The sequence below is a fragment of the Tympanuchus pallidicinctus genome, unplaced genomic scaffold (assembly GCF_026119805.1).
Source record: "Tympanuchus pallidicinctus isolate F22 unplaced genomic scaffold, pur_lepc_1.0 scaffold5, whole genome shotgun sequence".
NCBI classification, from domain to species: domain Eukaryota; kingdom Metazoa; phylum Chordata; class Aves; order Galliformes; family Phasianidae; genus Tympanuchus; species Tympanuchus pallidicinctus.
Genome location: NW_026294769.1, coordinates 31,245,757 through 31,272,014, shown reverse-complemented (window position 1 = coordinate 31,272,014; position 26,258 = coordinate 31,245,757). Strand labels below are relative to the sequence as shown.

Below are 26,258 nucleotides of genomic sequence, written 5' to 3'. Positions count from 1 at the left end.
TGTTTCCTCCGCACACAGAAACTGATGGAATACACACAGCAACATTTGGCTCTCAGAAGGAAGCAGCATCCATGCGTTCCTTAGGACTTGGCAAGGAATATAGGAATCTTCTCACTGAAGTATAAACGCAAATTAAATACTGTGGAACTACAGAACAAATAGTAGAACTGATCCATACGAAAATATTTTCAATTCAAGGCTGTTGTTTTTTTTTTTAAAATGAATATTTATAAACACAGATACTCTGTTACAGAAATAACTGCAGAAGCTTAAAAAGCTTGAAATACATCAGATTCAGATGTAAAGTGATTCCCTACCAAGGGAACAATATTTTCAAACAGAGCGAGTGAATTTAGGCCACGTTTGGGAGCAAAGCTGTTAAAACTGCATAAACAACACAACAGTGGAGATTGAAACAGCACAGCATCTCATCCAGCACCTCAATAGAAAGACCAAAAGGAGCAGGCCCTTCCAACATCTTCCAAAATACCTGTTTGCCTTACCTTTTTAGGATGTAGGAACCTGTTTTTAAGAGCGCATATATGTATTGAAATATTGATGCCTACACATGCATTTTGAAAGCCTTTATATTTCTAGTGGGAGAATTTGAATACAGCAGTAGTTACATTTAAGAGTCAACTGCTCTTCCAGGATTACAAGACTCTGAACTGCTTATAGCAAGTAACAATCATTAAAAGAAAAAAAAAAAATTAAGAAAGACAGATTTTCAAGCATATTTGTCTAAGTTGATTTAAGAAAACTTGAGAAATTTTTCAAATAAATATTTGTCAATACACTTCAACACAGCTCTTTGAAACTCTCAGTGCCTTCCCTGGGAGCATTCAAAGCCAGGCTGGTGGGAGCTGTGAGCCACCTGGTCAAGAGGGAGGTGTCCCTGCCTATAGCAGGGGGTTGGAGCTAGATGATCTTAAATGTCCCTTCCAACCCAAACCATTCTGTGATTCTATGACTTACAATTCTTACCCAGACAATGAAAAATGAGAGAAAAATCATTATTCTGAAAAGATCGCTCAGTGTAATGCATGAGGTAAAATGCTGCAGATTGAATGACTGAAAATTAAAGAAGACTCTGTATAAAAGCACTGTCAATACAGAACACGTGGGCCCTGAAGCAAGAAAACACAACATGTAACATTATACTGCATCTTGGAGATGCTTCTCGTTGACACCAGGAAAGTCTGGCAACTAAATCATGGCAATTTCACAGCAGCAGACTCTTGCTCTTAGTTTGTATCTCAACTGAATTCGCCTTAGCTATGTTAAGGCACATGGAAGGCAGGGAACTGACATGGAAAAACCAGCATGGCTCCACCAAGGGCAAATCCTGCTTGATCAACCTAGTGGCCTTCTATGATGGTGTCACTGCATCAATGGACAATGGAACAGCCACTCATGTCATCTATGTCAACTTCAGTAAGGCCTTTGACACTGTACCCAACGACACCCTTCTCTTCATGTTGGAATATATGGATTTGATGTGTGGACTGCTTGATGGACAAAGAACTGGCTGCAGGATTGAGTCCAGAGGGCAGTGGTCAATAACTCCATGCCTGGATGGAAATCAGTGATGACTGGTGTCTTCAGGGGTCAGTGCTGGGAGCAATTCTCTTTAATATCTCCATCAGTGACACTGACACTGGGGTCGAAGGCACTCTCAGCACATTTGCTGATGATACCAAGCTGTGGGGTGCAATCACTACACCCAGACAGGCTTGAGCAGTGGTGAACCTTGGTGAACCTCATGAAGTTCAACAAACTCAAGTGCAAGATCTTGCACCTGGGTCAAGGCAATCCCAATTATCAATACAAGCTGGGGGATGAAAGGATTGAGCACAACTCTGCCTAAAAAGACCTGGTGTTACTGATGGATGGCAAGCTAGACATGAGCCAGCAATGTGCCCTCAGCTCAGAAAACCAACTGTATCCCGGGCTGCATCAAAATGAGTGTGGCTAGCAGTTAAAGGGAGGTGATCCTGCCCCTCTACTCTGCGCTGGTGAGATCTCACCTGGAGTACTGCATTCAGATGTGCTGTCCTCTGTACAGGAGAGACATGGAGCTGTTGGACAGTGTCCAGAGGAGGACCACAAAAGTGATGTAAGGGATGGAACAGCTCTCCTACGAGGACAGGCTGAGAGAGCTAGGGCTGTTTAGCCTGGAGAAGGCTGCAAGGTGACCTGATAGCAGCCTTTCAATATCTAAAGGGAAGCTGCAGAAAGAAAGGAACAAACTCGTTAGCAGGGTCTGTGGCGACAGAATGAGGGGAAATGGTTACAAGCTCAGAGAGGCTGGATTTAGGTTAGATAAAATCTTTTACAGTGTGGGTGGTGAGGCACTGGAACCGATTGCCCAGAGATGTGGTTGATGCACCATCTTTGAAGACTTTCAAAGCAAGGCTGGATCAGGCCCTGTGCAACCTGATCTAGCTGCAGTGTCCCTGTTCATTGCAAGGGATTTGGACTAGACAGCCTTCAGAGGTCCCTTCCAACTCTAAGGATTCTATGGTTCTATGATACATGGGATAAGGAATGCTTTACCATATTCCTGCCTCGTTTGGATAGAAATTACAATTGCAACTTTATGGAAAACCATTTGTAGATGTAATTTCAGTGTTTAAAGTCCATTTTAAGCAACAACTGCACTTAGTATTCAACCTTCACAAACATTTTGCTAAATAATTTCTTCAACAGCTTAATGTTATCTTCACCTCTAGAGCTAGGAAAAAGTTGGTAATGATACGGTACAATTGCAGCAACCACTAACACATGACAGATGACCAAAATAAGTTTCTGAGAAAAGCACACTTCCAAGAAAATAACCCTCCATTCAATGTATTCTGAAGGCACAACTTCACATCCTTCTCAAAAACCCCAAAAGATGTAAGATTAAAAACAAAACAAAAAAAAAAAGCATCACTTGAAATAACACTAACAGTAAAATAATGGCTATACTGACACGGACATGAGTTATAGAATTCAATTCAAATGAACATGGGGATGTTGCAGTATCCAAGTTGTCTTTACCACTTTGAAGCAATAACCTACACTGAGTGAAGAACAGTCACAAGACTTTTAAATGGGAAATCTGGTGTCAGGGTCAGGAAAATCCCCCCGCTGAAACCAGTGAACTACATTTTCTCTCACAAACTCATGCACATAGTTTTGTGGACTGTCCTGTGTTATCTTTGCATTGTCTTCTCAAGAACTTCATGCAGTTCAACAAATAGATAAAACAAGTCTTCCACACAGAGAAAGATAACCCCAGGCACCACGACACACTGGGGACGACCCAGCTGTTAAGTAGCCCTGCAGGAAAGGACTGCAGTGCTCTGATGAACACTGAGGTACACATGAGCCAGCCGCATGCCCTTGCTGCTGAGAAGGCTGTGTTGGACAAGGCACTGCCAGCAGGTCAAGAGAGGTGATTCTTCCCCTATACTCAAGGCTGGTGAAGCTGCACGTGGAGCACTGGGTCCAGTTCTTTGCTCCCCAGTTCAAGAGAAGTATGACGAACTGAAGACGGTCCAACAGAGGAACACCAAGATGCTGAAGGGACTGGTGCATCTCTCTTGTGAGAAGAGGCTGTGAGAGATGAGTCTGTTGTGCCTGCAGGAGAGGACGCTCAGGGGAAAACTCATCAAAGTTCACAAATATCTGAGGGGAGAGTGCAATTCAAGTCTCACCTGCATCACACTTCAGGGATGCTACAAAGCACAACACCATAACACTAAAGACCCGAAATACTGAAGGTAGCCAAGCACTTTTTGCCAGCTTCCAAAGAGCTGAATTACCCAGGCATTCTTTAAAGGATAGAAGCAAGCTGTGCGTACCCACCATCTCTTTTCAAGGCATAAGTGCTGGAAAGATGAAGCCTGTGCAACGTATGAGATGAATATAAAACTCATAATACCAGATAAGGAGTAGACACTGTTTCAGCTCTGAGGAATTACTGCTCAAAACAAACATGTGCTCAAAACAAACACACTTGATGGCAGGGGTAAAAAAGGCTCAGCAATACAAAGAAATTCTTAAAATATTAGACTGATGCTGGGTGTTCGGTGCATTGTGATACCTCAACAGATGCTGATCAAATGGTAAATAAGTTCTTTTACTACTGTTATCACCTTCTTGGTGATAAGCATTTGCATCACAGCAAAATTCCCACCTTTGCTTTCTGTGAATACTAAGCTTACTAAACTTAAACTCACCGAAATAGATCTCTTTTCCAACTATATGAAAGTAGTATTACACGAGGCACTGCTTCTTCCAATAAATCCCAAGCCATTCACCTCCTTTCATGGCACAGTTTCAAGATGATAGCTCACTTTCAGAAGAAAGGCATCGACTATGCCCCATTTTCACACGATGATAATAAATTTTGGAGTTTTAAGCCTCTGTTTACTAACGCTGAGACAATACAGCACTATTTTATCACTAAAAGTAAAAAAAAAAAAAAAAAAAAAAATTTCCCAGCATTTTTTCTTATATCCATTTCCATGATAGTATTTCCCCTGCAAATACACTAGATTCTAAAGCTACTACAGTCCAGCTCACATTTAACTTTAAATAACATAAGAGTGACTAATCCACCAATACGACCCCCAGCTTTTCTAGGCACTGCTGCTTCAGCCACGACCCATTAAGAACTCCAGTCACACAGATGGTGATGCTCAGGATGAAACAAAATAAATTGTTCTCCTCCAAAGTAGGAGACGGAAGCATAATGAAAAATTAAGAATTTGTCTAAGTTCATAGATAAAAATAGAAGCAGCTAATGAATATTTTAAAACAAGCAGAAACACAACATACACACAACCATAAGGAATTTACTGCAAAAACATGCCGCTCCTTCGGCCAAAGATTTTATCAAATATATTCCAAAAATTATTTGTGAGATTACAGACATAGGCTGGCTCTTTATACGAGTACACATCTCAGCAGATACTGACATATGAAATAGCAAGCCACCCTTCAAAGTCACTGTCTTTAAAATAAGTTAGTTGGCTTTAACATAAGATCCACATACTAGCACAATTCTACAATCTCCACCAGCCTGCCTTCTAACTTCTGAGTTAGAAGTTAGTTAATAACTTGGATTTCTGTTTACCTTTCTGTCATCTACCCATGAACTGTCAGAGTCTGTTCCATTTGGCCAACGGATCTTTTTACCTCCCCTCCACCCTTTTTACCACTTTGTTTGGCAGCAATACCTGTTTCCAACTCGAAGGCCAAAAAACCACGTGTCACATTCAACATGATTGCCACGTATGCAGGTCACTTTTCTAGTTACAGGCACCATTTAGTGCAGTGCACTAACCCTGAGAAATGAAATCGTACTTTAAGATACACATTTCCTACACATGTTAAACAGTGCTGCTAAAAACAGCTTCCTTCATATATATATATATATATATACATCTCCTTCCTATCTAGCAGCTGCTCTCCTGTCTCTGTCACTGTAATAAATAATAGCTCACTGGGTTGCTATTAGGGCATTCAGGACTTCTTTGCATGCTGTCAATCAGGATGCCATCAGCCTTCACCCTACTGACTTATGTCAATTCCCACTCTTCTGCCCTTATCTTTAGAGAAGCTACTGAAACATCTACATTTCATTTTCCCTCTTAACATTCCTTAGCTGAGCTCCATAAACAAGAGTTTCAACAGCAGTGAGACAATCTACCTACTGATCAATGCTGGCTTAATGTCACCTTGTATTTTTATTGCTCACTTTCATCTGTTGTCTAAAACGTTACCTCTTAAAAAACTCCAGCTTTTAAAAATTCATGTACTAAGCATTTCTATTGGTTCTCTTATATTTTCTTCCATTTTTTATTTTTCTGCAAGATCTCCTTCACCAAACAGGTCATACAGTACGTTTTTATTCACCGACCCCATCCTTTAAACCTGCACATGTTTTGTTTTAGAATCACATTTCCACCACACTGTCCTTATTTTCTTCTGAGAAGACCATACAGTATACATCTCACTTACCCACCTTGTTCCATTCCTCCTTTCATTTACACAAAAGTTGAAAACTTCATTAATCCCTCTCAGAAGTAAGAGCCATTCATAATAGCCAAACATTTCTGCAGCAGGAGACAGAAGGCTGCTGGATTTATAATATCCCTAATCTTCTGCTCTATGCTGTGAGTCAACATTCAGTTAAAGAGCTTTTGATTATACTTGACAGTCTTCTCTCTTCTTAGCTGAAGGACGTTTTTTAAACCATTTCTGAATTGGAAATGCTCTTAAAAAATGAAGAATCAGCAAAAAACGCCTTTAGCCTCTTTCTTCTATTCTTAAATGTTAAGGAATCCCACAAAGCAGGAATGCAGAAAGAACACTCCATTTCAGTATTTTTGCTAGTGCCAAAGTAGTCCACCAAAGCAATGCCATCCCGCAGGCTGGCTCTGGGCTCCACTTGTTATGCCAAGTCCTTGGTTAACCTCCACACCACCAGTTTAACCCCATCAGAACTCAGATGGTGTCAATACTGCCCATATTGAATAGAATGATTAATACTAGTACTGATTAATACCAGTTCTGACAGTTTAAACTATAAATTTATAACGATAACGCTAAAGGAATTAAAGGCAGTGGTGCCATCTGTTGCAGATCTATGAAAATACTGTATTTGTTCATATTGAGCTCATGATCAGAAAGTCCACACCACCATCAGGTTTCTTAAAAGAAAAAAAGAAATCACAAACAAAAAAATGCATGCACTCATTAATGTGGCTTGCAGATGATTTTTCAAGCTCCCATAACTTCCGTTAAGTCTGGTTCAACAAAAAACAAGTCATGGGCTACACCTGACAAAAGACGAATGGCTTTACAGTGATAATCAATCCAGTTCTGGCTATATGCTGCACGTGACTTCTTTCGGTTTTAAACAGGCATACACAAACCCTAAAGATCAAAAGGCACAGTATTTTCTTAACTATGTCTTTGCATGACATAGTAACAATGATTCCAAAGGCAACCAATTCAAAGGCAGAATTTTATCATTGCAGTTATATATACACTGCGATTTCTACCTTTGTTTCCTCAAGAACTGCATTACAAGCAGTTACAGGTTGTTTTTTTTAAACTGATCTGGGGCTCAGACAGCTCTTTGGAAGATCCACAGGCACCGTGTACCAAAGAAACCAGTTTGAGTTCGCTTTGGAATGTCAGCTCTCCTTAGAGTCACCAAGGTTGTCCACTGTCCCAAAGCAGCACTGATTTTTCACAAGATCATTCTGGTAGCAAGTGAGGAAGTAACAAAGGTAATAATGAAATAAGAAATGAAAAGCAGAAGCAAAACCAGTAGTTTCTAGGGAACAATTCTAATTGATCAAACAATGTGGTTAACAGAACCGAAGTCTCAGCGTGTAGTTAAGTTTTCAAACAAATAACCTTATAGGTTCCTGAAAAGTTTCTGTAGTGTGTTTTTTGGTGGTTTTTTTTTTCCATTTATCTGATGATAACTGCTAAAAGTGAAGGCATAACCGTTAACACACGCTCACACCAGGCTTAAGTTCAAAAAGCTGCATTTCATCAGACAGCTTTGAGCTCTAATGCTGCAAGTGACAAACATCAACACCAAACTAGGGAGAACTCCCAAAAGCTGCTCCTTCAGCCTACCAATCCCATTTGGGATAGGCTCTACTTGATAATTTCAAGTGCATACCAACAAAAACATTCTTATTTAGGGCTGTATGCAAATAAACACATAACTGTATTACTTAAGTCCTAGTAGGGAAGAATATATGTCTGAAACCAGTACTGAACTGAAAGCTGTTGACCAAGGGAAGTTCCATTTCCCAGATGTCTCCAGAACTGGAATTTGTAGATTAAGCATGCTTTGCTCTGTTTTCTTTCCCACCTCTACATGAAACTGCAATATACACCTAACCTGCATCTCAACAAAGGGCTGTCAGTTTCCAGCAAGAACCCCACTACATATTTTGGGACAAGGCTGGAGATTTTTGCAGTCATTTAAAAAACAAGATGGTGATTATTAATTTATGAATGGCAAAACCACTTAACCTAATGAAGGAAGTCCAATTTACTCCTTGTGGGTAGTGTTTAAAGGCCAAGATCAAACAATACACTTAACCTAAAGGACACCTTTTGATAAAAATCAAACAAAGAAGCCCACACCTGGAAAAAAAAAAAAAAAAAAAGAGAAGCTTCTGCACTTCTCAAGTGAGATCTATAGAAGCAAATGTTACAGATAAACAAGAAAAGAATTTGTAGAAGATACCATTACTTATTCTCTTTGTACTATAGGAAGAACTAAACTGCATTTTGAACACAGGAACAGGAACCATGCCCATTGTACTCCCAAGCATTATTCTACAACACAAGAACACTGCATATCTAGGATTCCTGAACTGCTCCTAGATTCATATCAGTGAGAGAAAGAACAACCACAGAGAGGGCAGAGCAAGAAAAACAGTAAGGTTTTCCTTAATTAGCACCCTGAAAGAAAAGAAAAGAAAAAAGATACCTACAGCAACCTATGACATCAGCCAACACGAGAGCTGGGACCTTCCTCATCACCTGCAGCGCTGCAATCAGCTCTACACCACACAACCAGCTGGCAGCAAGGCAGCACTACGGAACAGGGCAGCACGCACCAAGGATGGAACAAAACCTTTAAGGCTGTGGCAGGTGCACAGCGATGCAGTACTCTGCTATGAAGGGGGGGTTCTGAAGCTGCAAGTTCCCTTCGAGCTACCCTTTTGCACCAAGCTTCACCTTTAGCAAATAAAACTTCAGTGCTGAAGTACAGCATCGCTGACGAAGCGCTATTCTAAGCCAGCGGAGGTATTTTTAATCACACAGACAACAGCCGCACAGAGCACATCAATTATTCAGCAGAGATGCACGACTACAGCAGCCCCGGCCCCGCTCAGACAAACGATGGCAGGCAGAGCCGCCGCCCCCAGCCCGGGGCAGCTGCGCGAGAGCCGCCGCTGCGGGGAGGCGCCCAGGGGCTCACCGGTACTTCTTGAAGAGCTGGTCGGACTCGCGGAAGCCGTTGTTGAGCAGCATGTTGATACCGGCCAGCGCCAGCTCCGAGTCCTCGATGGGCAACGGAGCTTCCCCGTCCTCCCGCCGCGCCGGCGGCTGCTCCGAGCCGGCCATAAGGGCGAGGGGGCAGCGGGACGCGGCCGGCTCTGTCCTTTCCTTGTCTCTACCGCGGAGGAAGGCGCCGGGTGCCCGCGGCCGGGCCGCGTCCCGTCAGCAGCCCTCCCGCGCTGCAGAGACGCGGAGCCGCCTCGCGCCCGTAGCCCTCGGAACGCGGCGGCGCCCGCCTCGCTCCGCACCGCGCAGGCGCCGAGGGGACCGCGCATGCGCCTCGGCGGCCGGCGGGCCGAGGGTGGTAGCGGGCGGGGGGTCGGATCCGCCCGCGGCTGCGCTGGGTGGACGAGGGATGAGGCGGGGGAGGGGTTGTGCGGAGCCGGCGGGCTTTGGGAGTTGCTGTGGGGGGTTGTGGGTTTGTTGAGGAGGTCTAGAAGCCTCTGGGTCCTCTGAAGAGAGGAAGCTCCGTCGGTTGAGAGTGACCAGGTGAGGAGGATGACGTTGGGATTCCGCCTCGTAGCAAGGTCTGCCGCCCTCATATGGCCGCTGCCCCTCCTCTGACCCCCAGCGGGTGCTGATGCAAGCTTGGAGGGAGTTCTTTTGTGGAGCTCTTTCCATACACACACACGTACATGTGTGTATTTTTACCTTTTCTTTCTTTCCTCAGTTGCTGCAGCGTTACCCCCAGCTGCACTGCCCTCCTCATAGGCAAACAGCAAATAGATGTGAGGGTTTCCACAGGATCCGCTAGGTTTTTCCTTTGGTGTGAAAGTAATGAAGACCTCTCCTAACGTGCCTTTCCTTTCGCAGGGAAAATAGCCTTTTTCTTCTTCTTTTTTTTTTTTTTTTTTCTTTTTCATTTTTGAGTAGCGATTTTAATTAGTGGCAGCATTCACTCAAGCAGTGACTGCAGTTGCTTGTTTCTAGAGCAGTGCTTTTGACTCTCCCAGCCTAAGCCCAACAGGTTTGGGGTATTTTTTCCCTGCCCCTCAACACCTGTATTAGCTGTAATGTGAAGCTGCCCATGGAGCGGGCAGCAATAATCACAGCGTTTTGCAAGTTGTCTTCAGCCTACTTTTGCACATTGTCCCAAACAATGGATGTGTGAGAATGTACACCTGCAAAAATAGATCCATTCCAGCTCCAAAGAGCCAAGTACCTGGACTGAAAATTCACCCGTGATATTTTCACCGCCCTTTGCAGGAACAACGATTTCTTTATTGTGCTTAAATAAATTTAGGTAGAGACAAAGGCTATTGCCTACAGCCTGGTCTTGCTCCTGCCAGCTAGGGCAATGCTACAGCTCAGCTGCTCTTGTGAAAATTGACGTATCACTCTTTTTTTTTTCTTTTCTTCCTCACTAAAATACAAAAGAATGGGACCACAGACTATTTTTAGAACCAACCCCTCCTCCCTGTCAAGAAAAACATCTTTTTCCTGTGAATCAAGTAGCAGTATTTCTGTACCACACTTCCTGTGGGAATAGCTACCATCACCTAGGAAAATGTTCTGTACCCAATCCCTCCTGGAAAGGTGCTTTTTGAAAAGTGAGGGATGTGTAATGCTGGGAGCCTTCTGAAATCTGCCAGGTACTAATCAGGTGCTTTGGCTGATTCCCAGCTCCTCCGAGCAAAGCTTGATACTCAGGTGGTTTAAATAGAGCATGCCTTCTGTTACACTGCACATCTACCAAAGAGCATCTCCAAGGCTTTTGGGAAGTCAGCACAGAGGGTGTGGGGAACCACAAGCTCTCCCGTGCATTTATTTCTCATCTGTGAAAGTTGGCCTCCCGTATTCAAACAGCCTCATAAGAAGGAAGTCGCAGCTTGCAGTTTACTCACTGTTTCAGCTGTTGGGCACTGCATTGCAGATAACCATATAGGAGTAATTCTTTTTTTTTTAAATTATTTATTTTTATCTCCCATGCAGGATTTTGTGGGCAAGGAGTGGTTTATATTTTGATTTCCCTTAGCAATATACAATCAGTTTGGCCAGGAAGCAATGAATCTGGTGGGTTCCCTGAGAATCAGGGATAGAGGATGCAAACTCCTACCTCTGAGTACTATTTCTGTAGAGCAGTGATGAGCCAAGTCCTTTGTGAAACACCTGCTTATTTCCAAAGCTAGACCCTATTTCCTTGCCCCCCTGGCTGAGTAATAGTGTAGTGGATCTGTGTGCTCTCCACAGGTTTTTTGTTCTGCAGGGTTCTTGCACTAAGGAGCAAGAATTCTTTGAGGTTTTCCTTCTAGCACCCAGACTGCGTTCAGGCAAGGCAATGATCATGTTTTCTGTTACATATGCTTTTATAACTCTTTGGTAGATAGCTATTCATTTTGAAACACCAGTTGTGAGTATTTAAATCAAGTCTCCAGAAACATGGCTCTAAATCTGTGGAAGAACTGGGCAGAATAGTTCTGTATTTCAGCTGCTCTGGTAGAAAAGTAACATATGTAAACATCACTAATGAAGCAGTGTGACACCTGCAGTTTGCATGTAAGAACTTAGCAACAGCAGTCTTATAGTGCCCATATTGTTATGGACTGCATTAGAACTGCATTTTTTGGAAGAACTTGATTAGAAACCAGCAGGGCTGTATGTCTGCCAAGTATCAGCAGACGAGGTCTTGTGATGGGTTACCGTTAGTTTTATTCATGCAGGATGTGGTACTGCTGATTCAGCCTACCAAGAACGGTCTGGGGAGCACAGAAATAAACAGAGTGACATGTATTACTTGTACTGGCTGACCTAGGTTGATATGTACTTCCCAATATCAACACTATAGACATCTTTGTTGTTATATACATATATTTTAATCTCTGACAGCATAGCATTATCAGTGTGATAGGTGCACACAAGAATGTCAGCCAGTAATTTCAGGAGAGGTTCAACCAGTGACCAATTTTCCACTTACCCCACAGCTCAATGCAGTTCAGCATTGGATAATCTATGTTACTGTTATCTCTCTTATATAAAGAGATTGAGCAAATTGGTTTGTAATCACTGAAGGACAATACAGTGAGTTAATGATGGAGAGCAAGAACTGTACTGTAAATAAATTAATTGGTCCAAAATCTCTAAGATCTTTACTCTGTTTTTCTTAGCACTTGTTAAAGAGATAAAAGGCAAAGTAGCTACAGTTTTTGCATTCTGTACGAGATGAAAATGTAGTGTTTTTATAGTGCCTTTGCAGGATGATGTTGTTGTAGTTCAATATTGTCTGTACCTTTGGACACTAAATTTCTCTCCCAAGCTTCTGACCTGTCTTTGTGCTTCTGACAGGGAAAATTCCTACAGTCATCATCTTTATAAAATCCCTGAGTTAAGAACTTTTTCAGCAATATTTTTCCTCCATAAGTCTAACTGGAATTTAACACTACTATAAATTCCATGAGTCACAGAGAATGGCAAAAATGGTAGTAAGAGAGAATCAATTATTAAAGAAAGCATAAAGATTTATCTACAGCATCTGAGAGAAGGAGTTAGAAACAAGAAAGTCCTATGGTAATATTTTTTTGAGTTTCATTTCTTCACTCTATAAATTAAATCCCATTTGTCCCAGGGCCCTTCTCCAGTGTGTCTGGGTGAGGCAATGCAACCCCTTGCTGCTTGCTCAGACTGCCCTAAATCTGATTTTGCTGGGTTTCTTTCTGCCTGTTTTGTTCCAAAATTCTGAATCTATTCTGGAACACCTCAGTAAGCCTGGTTCAACTTACACTTCTTAAGATAGAGATAAAATGTCAGCATTGAATTTGGAATATTTGATCACTAGCACTTAAGCAAGAGCCACTGTTCATTTAAGTAAAGGGAAGTAAAATCTTGCAGGATTGCATTAGCATTTCTTCTGCAGTGCAGAAAGCCTGACTGTATATGCATATAAAGTGTGGAAAATACTAGTGAAAATCTTCAGATTCTCCCACATTTTTTCAGCTTCTAATACAAGCCTGCAGAGACAGCTGCTGTAATTTTGAATTCCTTTGGAAGATGTGCCATTCCAGTTAAATATCAGGTGATACCCACTGCTAATTATGCAGGGGTGTAGGAATCAAGATGTAGCTCTCTATTCTGCACCTGCTGTTGGAAGGACTGCTCTCTATGTCAAGCTGGACTTGAGGACTCAAGCTGGTGAATACACAAAAGTGAGTATCCTCCCTTTTTGAATATATTGTATTTTGTAAGGAAAAGAATATCAAGATTCTTAAGTACATTTCTAAGGAAATGTAATTTTCAAGCAGCCAGAGCCACTTGTTCTTGTGCTTTGTGTCTCAGACTGTAGCAGTGGGTCTCAATAATGAAGGTTTCTGCCTGTTGTGTCTCATCGCTTCAATATTAATGAGTGGTGAGCTCTACATCTGTTATCATCACGCATTTTCCACACAGAGCAGCAACTAAGCAATACTACAAAGCTAAGCCAATCTTCAGAGCTTTCTCTTTGTATTTTCCTATTAACGTCTATTGCCATTTTAAGGGCTAAACCCCTACCTAAGGACATGCATTGAAATGACCATCTCTTCTGTCAATAAATAGAGGCCATGCATACATCTCCCAGTAAAACACACTTCATGAGCCTCTTCATCCACATTATTCCAGGGGTACTGAAATTGAGTCTCTTGACTCTTTCCTCTGATTAAAGAGTGTTACAACAGTAGCAGTTAAAAGAACAATTTCTGCTTGTGGGAGAGGATTTTAGTCCAGAATCTACTACTCCTTCCTCTCATAAACTTTCGGTTTTTCTTGCTTATTTTTCATAGGCAGCCCTTCCTTTATTGAGAACTACCAGCTGAAAAGCAACCGATCCCTCTGTCCTGTTCTCTTGAGCATTCGTTTGTGGCTGCTCTTTTCTGTTTCCTCAGAACATGCAGTCTGTAACCGTGGCAGTTTTGCACCGAGAAGTCATGGGGATGGCTGGGTCAGAGGACATAAAGTACCTGTAAAGTCAAAAGGAAAGTGAAACGTGAGATGGAGCAAGTAAGAGCATTTCTAACCATTATTAGCTGGTGCTGCTGCTCAGTTTTTGCTGTTTTGTTGGTGGTGGTAGTTAATGTTTTGATTATATTTGATAATGTTTCTTTTTATCCACACATACAGTTGCTCTAGACTGAATAATCAGTCACATAATGAGATGAGTTCGTGTGCGGTCACAGAGTTATTTTCATTCGAGCATATGAAGGTGTGTAATTTTTGCTATATAAAATCTGCTAAGTGGCAGGGCATTTCGGTGTGTTGCTTATTTTATCCTTCAGAATTTGCTAATCACCAAGCATATGCACACAGTTCCAGAGAAAACAAAGGAATGCAAAAGTATTAAATACTTACAGCTGCTCTGCTGAGGCAGCAGCCACATGCTGGCCTGTTGTATGAGAATTAATTGGAAAAGCTTCTACACAAAATAATCATCATCTGACTTGAATTTTAAGAGCCAATTTAGGATGTCTTACTTTTGGAGAAATAACTTCTTACAGGCTTCAGAGCTACATTTGATTGCAAAAATATCTGCTCAATCAGACACTCCAGAGGGAGTGAAATACAAAGAATAAAGTGATTACCAGAAATCAACTAATTCTTGTCCGGCCCTTTCTTGGGAGTCAAAATGAGTTCATGTAGGTCATAACAGACAAATCTTTCTCTAAATGTCCTTGAAGTACTTTCACTATTGAGAGTCTGCAAATTAGATTTCCCTCTTGTTCTCCCTCCAGTGAGCACTGAAAACAATTGATCACATCTTTGCTACAGAAGAGGGATAAGAGCAAATGAAAACTGGTGAGCTCGGTGACTTGGTGTAGGAGAGGGAGAGGTAGGCTGCCCATACTGGGATATATAAACATTATTTGTTCCATACAATATTGTTGGTTTGATACTGTGGGAACTTGGTTGGGTTCCTATGAATGTTTCTTGTTTTAGAACAAATAACAAAGCCATTCACCCTGATCTTTTGCAAGCAGGACATAAATCTTAAACATCTAATCATTTTTGCTGCTCTGCTTTGGAGGTTCCCTCCAGTCTTCCTGCATTTCTTGTTTGTGCATGAAGCCTCTTCTAAGCTCTGACACATTCGAAAAGGAGTTATCTCAATATATTCCCTTGTATGTGTGTATATACACTACACTATGTTTGTAGTGTTCACAAACAAGTCATTTGCCCAGTTACTGAGGATGGGCCTTTGTGCTTTCAAATTTAGGTTGAAAAATGAGTAGTCACCAAGGTCACAGATATCCTGTAGCAAACGTAGCAGCCTTGGTAAATGCCCTTTGTGCTGGTACTCCTCTTAGTCTCTGTAATTTAGAAATCAGAAATCCTAGTAGAGTATATTTTTAAGTATTTAGAATGAAATGACATCTTGCTAAGGCATATTTTTCTTGTAGTAGTTTAGCAGTAAATATTTTTTTCAAAGGTGTCAAGCTGCTCGATGCATATTGCAATTTGAAATGAGATTGTCTAAAGGTTACTTGTCAGCAACGTTCTTACGTTTCTACTTTTGTTTGGAACTTTTGGCATTACATGCACTTTATATTTAGCATCTTAACACATTTTCCACTTGCTTATTCCTCAGTCCTTCACTGCAAAAGTAGAATGGCCTCTGTTGGGTTACAGAGGTGTTATTCTGGTCATGTTAGACTTCAGGGTTGTTTTTCAGTTTTGAAATCTGCAGTCCCTTTAACTCACCTTTCTGAGAGCAGGGAATATTTGGTTAAAAATCCTAATGAGGAAAAATCAGTAGACCCCATTGACAACAACCTTATTGTGACACAAAACACAGATTTATGTAGGCAGGTTGTTGTTTCTTATGCGTAGATACATCATCCAGGTCTTTTTATTGAGAGGTAGTCAGGTAGTCACAACTGCCATGACCAGTTCTTGAGGTAAAGAGAAAACGTGAAGGAGAGACCAGCTGCCATTTGGCTGTGAAAATCACCAGGAGCTCAGCTTGTGAAGAAGGCATATGAAGGAGCTGAGGTAGAACTTTGAATCTCCTGGCATTAGGGAAAATTGCAAAGTGTGGATTCCTGTGCAGATGTCCTCCTTCAGTTGCATTTTCAGTTTCTTTTTGCTGTAGGTTTTGTAGGTTCCACTTCAAGATCACGCAAACCATGGCCACCTGAAAGTTACCTTGTGTCACTTGCAACAAGGAAACCTTGCTCTTTCATCAAGTCACTTAAGTTCGCTGCGAACGGGTTCTCTTATCTATTGTAATGTGTGATAACTTTGTAACGTCTGTGCTTCAGTACTGGTGCCGTAAGATTCAGCAGTCTGCAACCACCTCAGACAAAAGCATCTTGACTGTAACTGGAACAGACCACGGAGATTACATTCATTTCAGCAGCCCTGCCAGCAATGTATATGCCTACAAAGATGGCGAGCTTCTTCCCCTGTATATGTGCTCTGTTAGCTACTGATGTCTTTGCCCCTGATTATTTCAGTTCCTTATGTTTTCAGAGTTTAATCCTGTCTCCTGGAACACAGTGCTCTGTTCTTTACAAAACTCTTCTCCGAGGCTTGCACACACAGACATGGCAACTGGCTTTTAAAAGAGGCAGTATGATCTACAGCATGCATCATAAGACAGAAAAAAAGCCAGAAAAGCATATTGAGAGACAGATGCTACCCCAGATATCAGAATTTTTATTTCTGGATAGTAACTTCTCATCTGCAAAACCTGGGCTTTGGTCTGAACACTTCTGCTTCTCTCAAGAACACATGACTAGTTGTACCATTAATTAGAGGATGCAAGAAAAGTCATCTATTTGTATAAACTTACAGCAAAGAGATCATCTTCTATTAAGTATATATTCAAACAGTATGTCTATTTATATACACTCAGGCTACAGCGTTCTCTAGAGAAAACAGCTTAGGTAGATGTGTGCTCACATCGTTTTTATTCTACTAGTTTTTCTTTCATAAATATTTGATTAAATTCATGCAACATTCTTCCCATTTTGATGTGCAAAACTATAAAGCAGACATTAAAGTATGTATTTGTTGTTTGAAGATATTATTTTTGGCACCTGGCATTTAATTTGAAATAGAATTTGAGAATCTAGAAGCTGATGTTTGACTGGCTTGATTGTGAGTTCCAAAGGGAAATTAAGCAGAACCAAGTGTTACTTGGTACTTAATGAAATCAGCAGAAGCATACCATTGACTAAGGGTCTGTTCTCTAAAATAAAGTGATTTCTCCCTTGTTTATCATTAGATTTTTCCATTCTTCCACTTCTGGAAACACAGGCTGTTTGTTTGGAATACACTCTCTGTCCCATCTGGTTTGTAATATGTTCCTATTTGGGCATTTGTCAGTCAAGGGAAGTATGTGAGTTAACAAACATTTCTGTGAGTGAAACATTCTTGTGAACAACGCCTGTCAGAATGTGGGTAGCAGAAGTGGCACATAGAGCATGTGCTCAGCAAGAGAAACGCTGCATTGCAGATAAAGGGAAATGGCAACGTCAAGACTCTGTGTGCATCTAATGGCAATCACAACAGGGACTTGCAGATCTTAACGTGCCACAGAGTTCTGATGAAAATAACAGCAGAATCAGCAGAATGACAAACGTAATACCCTCCTTTAATTATTATCATTTTTTTAGTGTATTTGGATTTTGAAAGCGTTCCTGCCCTTAAACAGCACAGTGCCTTTTAAAGCCATGTATGAAGTGACTTGTTCTGTACTGACTCACTATTTATTCTTCTACCAGCAGTGTTTTGTGAAGCTGAGAGCTACCAACCATGTAAGTACCTTAAGCTGTGTTGCGTAATTTTAGCTATTATGAGTTATGCACAGCAATAACCAGAGTATTACAGTGAGAAAAGCTATGCTTTTACTACAGGCCATTTTTTCCCTTGTTCCTCTTGCAGACATAGCACAAGAAGAAATCATCTTTCTTTTTTTTTTTCAGTGCACTCTCCCTTTTTTCATTCCATTAGCATTTTTCTCAAATGCTTCCAGAAAACATTCCCCTTTTTATCCTTCCATTCCTTTCATTTATTAAGTCTTTCACTTACCTATTTTTAGAGGGTTGTAAGCACATGGAAATATATATTCTATCTCACATCTATTTTACATGCCTTTCACGTGGGGTTCAGCCAAATTTTCTCCATGGGTTCTCAAGCTTCAAATCATATAAAGCACAAAAGCAGTTCATATATACTACTTTCCTTGGTGTAAGGTTGAATTTGAGAAGATGCACATGAACCCATCTATCTCTGTGCCTGGCTCATCACAAAACCAGTACAGTCAATAGAGATTTCTTTCAGTGGTAGCACCAAGGCACTGAAAAATAAGAAGGTAGAGAAATGCTGGCAGACCTACTGCTATGGATCCAAGCACCAAATTAACATGAGGAACTGCAGCATCATAATACAGAGATGCCAGGAGCTGGCTGCACTTTATCTGGGTACCTCAATAATAGAAAGGACCAGCAACAAACGCATTTAGAATGACGTATCTTCCCTATAATTGGCAGTGAGAGATAATTCTTTCTGGCTTGTTCTTTTCTTCACTGTGGCCTGCTGACAACACTGTACAATGGCTTTTCTACAGCTAGGTAGCAAGGCAGTGCAATTATTAGTCCTGTAGTCAAGTGCTGCATTCTTCAGGGAATTTATTCAGTGAACTTCTTGCTGCTCCAGATGGATCCTTGGGAGATTGAAGCTGGGTTTGTTGCTGCCATGTCCTCGTATGGCTGCACGTTTTGGAGTGGAGTAACTAACTTCCCTTCACAGAGGTGATAGAAGGACAACTTGGGGTAGATACCCAATTTTTATGTAAATAGAATTGTGAGATGAATAACCATTCTCTGAAAACATTATGGGTCTTACTGAATTCAAGTAGATGTTGTATCACAAGTCCCAGTGCTACTGAGCAGTGTCATATCCACACAAGATCTTGTCTAGCCTTTCCATTTGTTTAAAATCAAGAAAGTCCACATATCTTGGAACTTTCTGTGGATCCCAGATAAAAAAATAATGAGTTAACCTATGCTAATAGTAAAAGTCTTAACATTTTTGTCTGGATTTGGTGGTGGAATGTGCTCTCATAAGCATAGATCTGCCTGAATTTCAGATGCATGTAACAGCGCCTGTTGGTGCCAGCCAGGCTGGTTTTATGCATTGCTGTTACAGGACATTCACAAGAGCCCCACATTGGCATTCCCCACTGAAACACAAAAGGCTTCATTTAATCTATATGAAAAGAAAAATGTTGTTTCCAGACAGGTCTTAATAAGTTTCTGAAGCTGCAGTTATACTTTCAAACGACTGCTTGACACCACATGGAATGATCACCATGGTCCAGACTGTGATACGATTCCATTGAGTCTAACCACTGCACAAGGCACAGCGGTGCCCTCAATCACATCCCAGTCCTTTTCTCTCCAACTCAGGACTGCCTTTGTCACAACCCATCCTATTAGTATGTTCTATTTTAGTATACAGATAAATTAAAAGATATAAAGCCAGAGGCTATAATTCAGGAATAGATGACGCAGTTTTTGGTTTTCACCAAACTAGAATTTAGTTGTGCTTTGTAAATGACACCAAATGCTATCTCTTGGTTGTAGCCCTGGGCATTTTCTATTCTGCCTGTCTAAAGAATGTGACTCTATTACCTGAGAAATCAGGGCACTTGTCCTAGGCTACAAAGTGCTGCCCACAACTCCATTGCCAGAGGGTTCTCTGGTAAGACAGACATCGTGCTTACACGATGGGATGATTTTAAAATGTCTTTCATAGGTCTGGAGTGGAAGCTCCAGGGTCAATGGAAGCTTCTTAGTAGATGAAAGGAGAAGAGAACCCAGCTTTTGCCAAGGGCGTCTGCTGAGATTCTCGAGCATAGAAGATACCAATGGTGGAAAGTGAGCAGTTGAATGGTACAATTGGGAACAAAACCAGCTCAGCTGGGAGGCAGGCAGAGGAATCTGGGTTTTGGCCACTTGTATCACGACTTACACAGAAAGCAGTTTCCTCTAGAAATTTGTATATCAGAGGACATTCATGCTAGTCAAAGCTGTATTGCAGGGTTTAAACTCAGCTGTGTAGCTGTCTACACAAATGGAAAGGAGGACAATATTCTGCCTTGCAGAGATGTCTGCTCAAGGGGCACTTGAGATGGCAGGAAAAGCACGAAGGGGTGTGAGAAGCTGTCTTATGACTAATTGCTGTTTGCAGCTGTGGATAGACACGTGTTTAATTATCTGCTACATGCATGCAAATTTCATTTGCAGTCACTAGAGCCCAGATGTTCCCTGGCATAATACAAAGTACGACAAACAAAAGGAAAAGGTTTGGAGAGCCGACTAAGAGGGGCTAGGAGGGGCAGCTTCATGCTGTATTCCCTCCTACTGTATGCTAGGCCTGTCCCACCATTTTTCTGACTTCCAAGTGCGGATTTGTATATCCATAGAGAAATGAAGCCTGTCAACAGCCACTGCCAGCAGCTCCCAGCCCAGGCCAGCAGCAGGGGCTGAGGTGGGATGAATGGGGTTTAGCACCCAGCAGCAACTTGGAAGGGAGCAGGGGCTGGGCTCTTGGCTCCCCTCACACAGCCTGCAACTGTCCAGCAGAGCAGCACTTCTCTGTGTTCCTGGCTTGCTTTTCTCCTCAAGGCATTTCCCTTGGTAGGGGTACCTCCTCTCTTAGCAGTCTTAAGGCTCACCTTTCCTTCTTCACCTTTCTTTCTTCTTCATCACAAGTCCTTTTCTACTGTCTAGGCTCGCATCTGTTCTTACTGCTTTTTTTTTTTCCGACTGGTAAGAAGTCAGTATTTTATCACAGAAACAGACTTGAACATTCTTTTAACTCTTTGTATGAAAATGCTTTTTGTAAGATCTACACATTGCTTTCCCAACACTCTGAACCAGGAGTCCAGACAAACAGGACTACCGCCTTCTTCTGTCAGCCCTTATCAGGTAACAATAAAGCAATGCTGATTTATACCGATCCTGCACCTGGCCTTTGTTCTGCTTCAAGGCATTCAACCTCTCTTTGAAAGGTTTAACTTATTCATTCCCATTTAATTAAATAACAGCTATGATCATTAGTGTTTTTGTGGTGTCTGTTTTGAATTAAATTTGTTCTGAGCGTATGTATCATGTTGATTCATTTTATCTTTCACGACAAATGCAATACACAGAGATTTAACAATCACATCTTTCTTTTGTGCACAGAACTAACACAATTCCCAGAAAGATTTTTATTTCTTTGAGGCACAGTGGGACCAATGCAGCTTCTTCAGATGTGAAGGAGCAGGGAAGAGCCTGAGGACACGTAGGCTCAGAGGAATGGGCTCATGGCTGTTTCTTTGGGACTCCCCTGCAGTCCCACCCTCACCCCAAAACCTGTCATTCACAGTTTATTTCCTTGGCCTCCCTACTTCCATCCCTAATGCTGCTGTGAACACCATCTGTATTGGTGAAAAGTTTACATTCATGCATATTTATGGAGAAAAGTGTTATGTCAGGATTTCTGCAGCCTCTGTCCTGTCAGTTATTGCATAACCAATTTAATCTGCAATAAAAATTCTCTATAAAGCTTGCCAATAAGTTTCAGTACAGTTTTATAAACTGTATGTAGAGCCTTATGCATGTTTTAATAAGGTGCATGAGCCAAAGTCCTGTGCAGTGGTTACATCTTCCCATTAAGGCACTGAACTTCGGATCATGCCTACACGTTTTCTTGGAGAACTGCCCAGAGTGCCTTTAACTTCTTCTCTACTTCAGTTTCTCTGTCTCCAGAGGCGTGCCATTACCTTTGATTTAACTGAATGTAGCAAAGAGAAAGATAGAACTTTCTTACATACTTGTCACCTTGCTCTGAGCGAAGTTCTGTTCCTCGGAAGCTTTGCCTTAGCCCCAGGAATTGGTGATAGTTAATACTGCTAACCCTCCAGGTATTTAGTATCCAGAAAGCAATTCCCATTGGAAAGTAATCAGAAGGGGCTAGGAATAAAATTTGTGGCAGGTGTCATTACTTCACAAGGTAAATCCTCTATACAAAGAAGTACCTTATACTGAACTTGGCTCAGAATCACAGAAGGGCTGAGTTTGGAATGGACCTGTTGAGGTCATCTGGTCTATTGACTGCTCAAGCCAAGTCACCCACAGCCAGCTGCCCACAACCGTGTTTAGAATAACATAATAGTTATGCTATTAACACAGTGTTAATTGCAACTGTCTGCAAAAGCTGGACACAGAGCCATTTATTTCAGTATACTTTAAAACTGCTCTTTGTTATCAATTCAGGCCTCAACAATTAGATCTGAAAAGTTTTTTCCAGGCTTAAATTCCAATAGTGACAGCTGTCTTCCCTGTTAATTTATAAAGAACTAAGATTCTCATGCATGCAATTATTCATTCTTAGCAGCACACAGTTCTGTGACAGGAATCTTTGGCATGGGCTCACGCACAATTGAGAAACCCATTGCTGTTCCAAGTTAAATATAACTGAACCGAGACAGAAGCTCATGGATGCCAACTGTCTTTTCATCCCATGTAATAGTGCTCAATTTTTATCAACGAGAAGGTGACATCCCCACAAAGAAGCTACATCTCACAGAACGCTTCCCATTCAGAACCTGTAGGAAAATACAGTAATTGGCTGAGATGTAAAGTAGCAGTAGATGGGTGTTAAAAAAATAAATACTTTGAATGCTACCAGCTGCAAAACAAGAGAGACAGCATGGTATGAAAACAGGTCAGAACTTGATTTCATTGGTACAGAGGGTCCCAAAATGTGGCTGAGAAATCAAAATTCATTGGTTATTCTGCCTTCAGTTCTTTATAGTGAGAGGATGCTTAGTGCAACCCTGGCAGCGAGTAGCTTCTTGCTGTTTTGAGATGTCTGGGTAAGCTGCACAAAGTAGGTTTATGCTTACATCTTGCAATCTTAATGCCCCAAGTGCAGCTATACTGTAGTATTATGGCACTACCTCCTGTAACAAAGCATTTCCGTTTGCCAGGGACATCCATTTGGTATATTTTTGGAACAGAAAGATAAAACAAAGATAAAACTACAGAAGACTGGGCCAGAGCGCCCTAAATTTCTTTACATCACTGGAGAAAGATGTTGAAGTTGTTTAAATGAGGAAACCACAAAGAAAACGGTAAGAGGCAAAAAGCTCTGAGCTCATTTACAAAGTCACAATGCATTTACAGATTTCTTAGTGAAAACACATTTTCCAGGCTACACCACTGTTTTATGAGGAGCAAAAAGGAAATAGAGGGGGTGAAAAAACAACAAACCAACCAACAAGTAATTCCCCAGGGACTCCAGATGAGGAAAAGCTCCAAGGAGTTCTTCCTAACAAGCTTACAAGGTTACAAAAGCAGAACGAGCAACTCACATTGCTTCCTACTGAAGTAAAAGCATGGGGGCTCTGCATTTGCAAGAAAGCTCCACAGCAGCAGCATAGTCTTCAAGCAGTCTCTGAAGATGTTTCACTGGGATACTTTTGTCTGTTAGAGCCAGAAGTAATAATATCATTAATAAGCAGTGAGAGAGTTATATTTCCCTTGTATTTACACACTTTTTTTTCCTACAGTAACTATATGTTTCTTTTGAGAATGCCCTGTGACCTACTACATTTTGTTTGCCTGCAATTCCCACTGTTAGCTCTGCTAACTATCTTTCAGCTCCTATTATCATTTGGCTGCATTTTGTAGTTGTAATTAATGGGAACTCACTGGACTTGGTGTCATTCACCTCAGGTAACACACTGCCATTGAATCTAATCCAAATCAACTGGAGAGGAATCCTTTGTCCTTGATTCTTACGCAGGTAAGAGAGCAATAGCAAAACCAATGCAGTTCAGTCTAGAGAGGCAATCTGCCCACTTTATTCAAATAGTCATCACGTCAACCTAAACACAGTGCCAACTATTCAGCTATGTACTTGCAGTGCACTGAGCACCGTACTTCATATTTCCCCATAAAACTTTTCAAAACCTTCCTCAAAAGCTTGAATTGAAAGAGGAACAAACATACACTGGTAAATAATTTTTTTATTATTTTTTAGGTGAACAACAGAAACAAAATTCAGGCTGTAATACCGCTGCACCCTTGAATACAGGTGATGAGTAATAATGCAGGCTTAGAAAGGATGGCCAAGGCTGAGAGTTTTTGCAATTAAAAATATTAGCATTACTTAAAGGCTCAAATTGCAAATAGTAAAGATGACTAAAGAATAAAAAATGAGAAGAAAAACTCTCGTGGGATTTATTTATTTTTATTATAATAGAGTTATTGATAGACCTATGGGTCCATATGAAGTGGTACAGTCAAAAGAAGTAAATAATATATGGAACTAACTAGCAAATGCCAATACTCAAATGACAAAAGCCTTGGAAATACTATTTGTAAGAATAAAAATAACATGACAGAAGGTCTACCCAAGGCTTGCTTTGCTTTTTATTCACTTAACATTCCATTTTAGTATATTTGGTCACTTACGGTCTGCAGTGCATTGGGCAAACTGTTTATTCTCCCAGAGATCTTTCCTGGTGAACCTGGAACAAAAGATGTCTTCACAACTGAAATTCCACTCACCGTTAATTACTTGAAATACTACTTAATTCATCTCTCATTTTTCAGAAGATATTTCACATGTAAGTGAACTCAGAATGTTCTGAGCACGGATCAGAAAATGCATGAAATGCAGCTCAGCGTGCACATGGATTTCTTGAGAATTCTTCATGAGACTGACCTAAATGGGACAACTTCCTTCCTCACATAAAAATTATCCACTGACTCTTCTGAGTCAGTTTCTTTCTACTAAGGGATCTGTATCAGCCTGATACAGAGCTGGCCATGATCAGGTACAAAGCTCAGAACTCTGGCTGGCCTTTAGTGATTGAGTCAACAATTTATGACAGCCCAACTCTTCAGAAACAATACAACTGAACTAATCATGGAGGAGAGAAAACAAACCACCCTGAAAATTAGGGGGGCTTTCCAACTTTGTTGTTAATGTATGAAGATTGATACTTACTGGTTACTATACCATAGATTTACTGAGGTCTTCTTACATTTTAAATTTATTTTCTATCAGCATTAAAACTAGTTCTGACAAAATAAATTCAAATGGAAGGGAATTGAAATCCAGGCCTGGCTCCAAGTTTGTGATGCAAACATTTTTGCTGTACTCACTTCTTCTGTGTGGAGAGGAGAAAAGGCTTTTTTTTTTTTTGTGGCTAGGGAAAACCTGCTTCAGAGAGCAGTGTGATGGGCAGGAGATATTGAAATGTTACTGGAGGATATCTTGATTAACTGTTCTCCCTTTCTTCTCATAAGAATTATCAGTTCCAGCTAAGGCCAGCAAATAAAATGAAAATTTCCTCACTTTCGGTCATCTGAATATTTGACAATGTACTTCAAAGGCAGGGGGTTACTTCAAGGCATCAGGTATAGAAAAGATTCAGTTGTTGCTCTCTGATAAGATGATTTCCAAATGCAACTCCTCCAGGCAGTGGGGTATTCCTTTTCCACATGGCAGGCTGCCACAGAGGAGAAGTGGTGCTGCAGCATCTCCAGACAGAAGGTGTCTCCCCTTGTGTGCCACTCCTCTGCTTGCTTAAAGACCTCAACCCCACTCACTTTCACCCCATCCCATTCCAGCAGAGTAGCTCTGCAGCTGAGAACCCTCTGCACCATGGAGTTGCTGTAGAAGAGAAGGACTGCAGGACTTTGCATGAAGAGCTTTTTGACAGCCATCGCACCCCAAAGACCTGCAGCTACAAGTACAAGGACAGAGAAAGGAGAAGCCCTGTCAAGTTTATTTGGGCCAACCCTGTATTTAGAAAAATGGAAACCGGGTTCCCCCACTCCACCACAGATCATGATTGGGTGCAAAGATGTGAATGTCAAAGAACACAGTCTGCTGTTTTCATCCTGCAATTCACACTTGAGAATTGCAGCATGTGCAACTACTGCTCATAATCTAACTTGCCTTCATTTAATCAGAAGGAAAATCGATGGAAGAAACTTCTGGCTAAGAAGCTTACAACAAAAAATTCTCAGGTTTTTAGGTGACACAATTCTAAGAAGCAACAGTGATGGACTCCTGCTTATCTAGGCAAACCAGATCCTTAAAGCTACAGAATTACTTGTACAAAGCAAGCTGGATTTAGGTGTCTGAAAAAAGGAAGAAATACTTGATTTAAAATAACCAGGCAAGAATATGGG

At 41.3% G+C, this 26,258-nt stretch overlaps 1 protein-coding gene and 1 long non-coding RNA gene across 2 annotated transcripts in view; one reads left to right on the top strand and one right to left on the bottom strand.

Annotated features, from left to right (window-relative positions):
* TTC39C (tetratricopeptide repeat domain 39C) overlaps positions 1-9,323 on the bottom strand; it is a 31,783-nt gene extending 22,460 nt beyond the window's left edge. Inside the window, exon 1 of the mRNA XM_052704801.1 lies at positions 9,011-9,323. Coding sequence (XP_052560761.1) covers positions 9,011-9,156 — 146 coding nt within the window. The 5' untranslated portion in view covers positions 9,157-9,323. The remainder of the gene's footprint in view (positions 1-9,010) is intronic.
* A 1,762-nt stretch (positions 9,324-11,085) lies between these two features.
* On the top strand, positions 11,086-15,026 carry LOC128091106 (uncharacterized). Its single transcript, XR_008211243.1, has 3 exons — positions 11,086-13,229; positions 13,944-14,058; positions 14,787-15,026. It is a non-coding gene; the product is annotated as an uncharacterized LOC128091106 (long non-coding RNA).
* The last annotated feature ends 11,232 nt before the right edge of the window (positions 15,027-26,258 follow it).